General features: G+C 39.0%; 1 protein-coding gene across 1 annotated transcript in view; it reads left to right on the top strand.

Moving 5' to 3' along the window:
- Positions 1–4,219, top strand: part of ETH_00030750 (TBC domain-containing protein, putative) — a gene marked incomplete at both ends in the record, with an annotated part of 5,074 nt that extends 855 nt beyond the window's left edge. Inside the window, 5 exons of the mRNA XM_013372838.1 lie at positions 906–996; positions 1,496–1,639; positions 2,311–2,434; positions 2,848–3,516; positions 4,100–4,219. Of these exons, the coding sequence (XP_013228292.1) occupies positions 906–996; positions 1,496–1,639; positions 2,311–2,434; positions 2,848–3,516; positions 4,100–4,219 (1,148 nt within the window). The remainder of the gene's footprint in view (positions 1–905; positions 997–1,495; positions 1,640–2,310; positions 2,435–2,847; positions 3,517–4,099) is intronic.
- Between the last annotated feature and the right edge of the window lie 306 nt (positions 4,220–4,525).

Consider the following 4,525-nt stretch of genomic DNA (forward strand, 5'->3'; position numbering starts at 1 on the left):
TTTGTTTGTTTTATTTGTTTGTTTTGTTTGTTTGTTTTATTTGTTTGTTTTGTTTGTTTTGTTTGTTTGTTTTGTTTGTTTGTTTTATTTGTTTGTTTTATTTGTTTGTTTTATTTGTTTTGTTTGTTTGTTTTGTTTGTTTGTTTTATTTGTTTGTTTTATTTGTTTGTTTTATTTGTTTGTTTTGTTTGTTTTATTTGTTTGTTTTATTTGTTTTATTTTTTTGTTTTATTTGTTTGTTTTGTTTGTTTGTTTTATTTGTTTTATTTGTTTTATTTGTTTGTTTTATATTTTTGTTTTGTTTGTTTTATTTGTTTGTTTTGTTTGTTTGTTTTATTTGTTTGTTTTGTTTGTTTTGTTTGTTTGTTTTGTTTGTTTGTTTTATTTGTTTGTTTGTTTTGTTTGTTTTATTTGTTTGTTTGTTTTGTTTGTTTTATTTGTTTGTTTTGCTTATTTTATTTGTTTATTTGTTTTGTTTGTTTTATTTGTTTATTTGTTTTGTTTGTTTTATTTGTTTGTTTTGCTTTTTCTTTTCTTTTGTGCTGTTGGGGTTTCTTTTTGCCTCGGTTTGTTGCTGCGTTGCCGCTGCTCTTTGCGCCTTTTTTCCGCTTTTTGGAGTTCTGCTGCACCTGCTGCTGCTGCTGCTGCTGCTGCATGTGCTGCTGCTGCTGCTGCATGTGCTGCTGCTGCTGCTGCATGTGCTGCTGCTGCTGCTGCATGTGCTGCTGCTGCTGCTGCATGTGCTGCTGCTGCTGCTGCATGTGCTGCTGCTGCTCCTGCATGTGCTGCTGCTGCTTCTGCATGTGCTGCTGCTGCTCCTGCATGTGCTGCTGCTGCTCCTGCATGTGCTGCTGCTGCTCCTGCATGTGCTGCTGCTGCTGCTGCATTTGCTGCTGCTGCTGCAGCGTTTGACCAGCTGGCTCGAGTGCATTTGCCGAAGCTGAGGGAGCACTTCATAGAAGAGGGCGTTTTGGCTCCGGTGTATCTACACCAGTGGTGAGCAGCAGCAGCTCCACCTTATTTCACCAGCTAGCTAGCTAGCTAGCTAGCTAGCTGGCTAGATGGCTAGCTAGCTGGCTAGCTAGCTAGCTAGCTAGCTAGCTAGCTAGAGGGCTAGCTGGATGGCTAGCTGGCTAGCTACATGCTTAGTTAGCTAGCTAGATGGCTAGCTAGATGGCTAGCCATCTAGCTGGCTAGCTAGCTAGCTAGCTAGCCAGCTAGATGGCTAGCTAGCTAGCTAGTTGGCTGGGTAGCTAGCTTGCTTTCTAGATAGCTAGCTAGGGAATCTCTCAGCCAGTTGCCACGCAGCTAGCTAGCTAGCTAGCTAGCTAGCTAGCTGCCTGAGCCCTAACCCGTTGAACCCTTGCCAGCAAATACTTATTTATTTACATACTTATTTATTTATTTATTTATTTATTTATTTATTTATTTATTTATTTATTTACTTATTTATTTATTTATTTATTTATTTATTTATTTATTTATTTATTTGCAGGTTTTTGACGCTGTTTGTGACGTCTTTGCCGCTGCGGACTTCGCTGGTGGTTTGGGATTTGATTTTTGCAAATGGAATTTCTTCGGTTTTGCAACTCGCGGTGGCGCTGCTGAAGGTTTTGTCTCGATTTCTCGTTCTTTTGAAGTAATTTAGTTCATTTTAATCCGATTTAATGCAATTTAACGCAATTTGATGCGATTTCAACGCAGTTTAATGCAATTTAATTCAAATTTCCTTCAAAATGGACTTCTAAAACCCCTTTCAACTTGCCTGGCGCCCAAAGTTTGACTCTCTAAACCCTCAGAAGAAGCCTCGAGGTGCTGCGCTGCGGCTAAACCCTAAACTAGGGTTTTTGTCGAGCAGCTTGAGGGTGTTTCTTTGGGAGTTAAACCCTCGTTTCTTTTTGTTTTAAAAGTGCAACTTCGAATTTAAATCTTTTAAATGACTCAATTGGCGTTTTAGATGTGCAAATTCCTCCGTTTCTCCTTTTCCTTTTGCTGCGTTTCCCGCGCCACTCCACTTACTCTGTTCAGCTTCTTCGTTGAGTCTATTTGTTTGTTTTCAATTCTTTTCATTAATTGAATTAATTGCGTTTATTTGCATTTTGAATTCCCTGACGAATTAACGAATTGGAATTGTTTGCTTTGTGGCGTTGCGGCATTCCTGAAGTTTCCGAGTCCGCCGTTTTCGCAAAAGTTGAATTTTTCGTTCGATCTGCGGGGAAACTGGGTCATTTTCTCGCGTTTAAAGAGCCAAATGGGTGAATTTGTCTAATTAGTTTCATTTTTGCATTCAAAATTCAATTTTATCCGCAGATTCGAAGAAGTTGTGAAGTTTCTGAAGTCGCTCAAGTGCAGCGGCGGCGTCGACGACTTCCGCATAGGCAAAATGCTGGTCAAGCAGGCGGCCAAGATTTCGTTGCCGGCCGAACTTTTGGAGGTTTGGAGCGAATTTTGATTTAATTTCTCCATTTGGAGGTTTAAATTCAATTTTATTCCTTTAGTTTGGCTCAATTTCCTATAATTTCCTTCAATGTCGTCCATTTGGTCCTTTTAATTCCATTTTCTTTTTTTCCGCCAAAAATGAACTCTAAAGATCCCAAAGTCCTGCGAAATGGCCAAGGGAATCTTTCAATTCAACTTTTTGCAGTTTCTGGGAATTCCCAGATTTATTATTTATTTTATTTATTTTATTTATTTATTTTTTTAATTTACTTTATTTATTTTGTTTATTTATTTGATCAAATAGGTTTTGTTTTTAGAGGCCCTTCTTTTTAATTTAATTTTATCATTTTATTACTTTATTATTTGATTTGTTTTATTATTTTATTTGTTTTATTTATTTATTTGCAGGAAATAAGTCCTTCGAATTTGGAGGCTCTCATAATAGAGGCAAAACAAGAAGACGAAAGAGAAATGCGGGCAAGAGCAGAAACAGCAGCAGCAGCAGCAGCAGCAGCAGCAGCGGCAGCAGAGCCGGCTGTGAGGGCCAATCCTTTGTCTCTTGTTGTGGAAATGGATGGAGAGGAAGAAGAAGAAAATGATAATAATAGTGAAAGTTGCAAAGAAAGGGAAATGACTCCCCTGAGTTCTGCTGCAGCAGCAGCAGCAGCAGCAGCAGCAGCGGGAGGTGTCGATACACCCCAGAAGGACAGAAAGTACAGCGTTGTTTCTTGGTTTGTGAGGAGGGACTCCGACGAAGCAGATTCTGAAGCAGCAGCAGCAGCAGCAGGAACGGAAGCAGGTGCAGCAGCAGCAGCAGCAAGAGAAGCAGCAGCAGCAGAAGCAGCAGCAGCAGCTGGAGAGTCTCCCTCGTGTCCAGCTTCATCTTCAGCAACGCCGCGGCCGCAGTCCGGCGAAACCCCAGCAGAAGCAGCAGAAGCAGCAGAAGCAGCAGCAGCAGCAGCAGCAGCAAATGAGGCGCAGCACTCTTCAAAAGACACAGATTCTGACGAAGAGGGATATGAGCTTTTGGAGCTGCCGAGGGGCAAAAAGGAGAAAAAGCAAAACAGCAAAAAAAAGGTAAAAGGCGGGGCAAATTCGTGATGTGAAATTCCCCGAATTGGCGCAAAAAGTCTTCAAATTTAAACCAATTTCACTTTTCTGAAAGCGCATTTCAATTTGGTTATTATTTTCAAACAAATTAATCCATTAAAACATTTTAAAATGCAAAAAAAGCAAAAAGTTTCATTTCCAAGTGACGCCGATTGCGCAGCAGATCAGGTGTACAGACACCGGAACGCACTTGCACTTGAGACGAAATTTCAAATTTGAAATAATTTTGGACTTCAAAGAAGTTTTAATTTAATTAATTTAACTTAATTTAATTTAATTTAATTAATTTATTTTGTTTTTATTTATTTTCAATTTGGTCATTTTTCCGTTTTTTTAATTTTCCATTTTTCTCTCTTCGAACCATTTGCTGCTCTCCGGGAATTTACTTTTCCCTTTTCATTTTTAATTTCATTTTTAGTTTTACTATTTATTATTTATCCTTATTGTTTATTATTTATTATTTCGTATTCATTATTTATTACATATTATATATTATTTATTATTTATTATTATTATTTATATTTATTTTTATTTCTATTTTTATTTTTAGGACTCAAAAGAAGCGGCGGAGCCCCAAAGTGCATTTAAAGAAGAAGAGCGAAAAGAAAAAGAACAAAACGTCATTGACGTCATCACTCTTTGGCTAGCTGGCAAACCCGCCTCTAGCTAGCTAGCTAGCTAGCTAGCTAGCTGCATGGCTAGATGGCTAGCTAGCCAGCTACATGGCGAGCTAGCTAGCTAGATAGCTAGCTGGATCGCTGGCTTGAGTGGTAACTAGCTAGATGTAAAGCTAGCTAGCTAGATGGCTAGCTAGCTAGCTAGCTAGCTATCTAGCTAGCTAGCTCGCCATGTAGCTGGCTAGCTAGCCATCTAGCCATGCAGCTAGCTAGCTAGCTAGCTAGCTAGCTAGAGGCGGGTTTGCCAGCTAGCCAAAGAGTGATGACGTCAATGACGTTTTGTTCTTTTTCTTTTCGCT

The sequence above is a fragment of the Eimeria tenella genome, genomic scaffold, assembly GCF_000499545.2.
Source record: "Eimeria tenella Houghton genomic scaffold, Eth_scaff11, whole genome shotgun sequence".
In the NCBI taxonomy this organism is placed as follows: Eukaryota; Apicomplexa; class Conoidasida; order Eucoccidiorida; family Eimeriidae; genus Eimeria; species Eimeria tenella.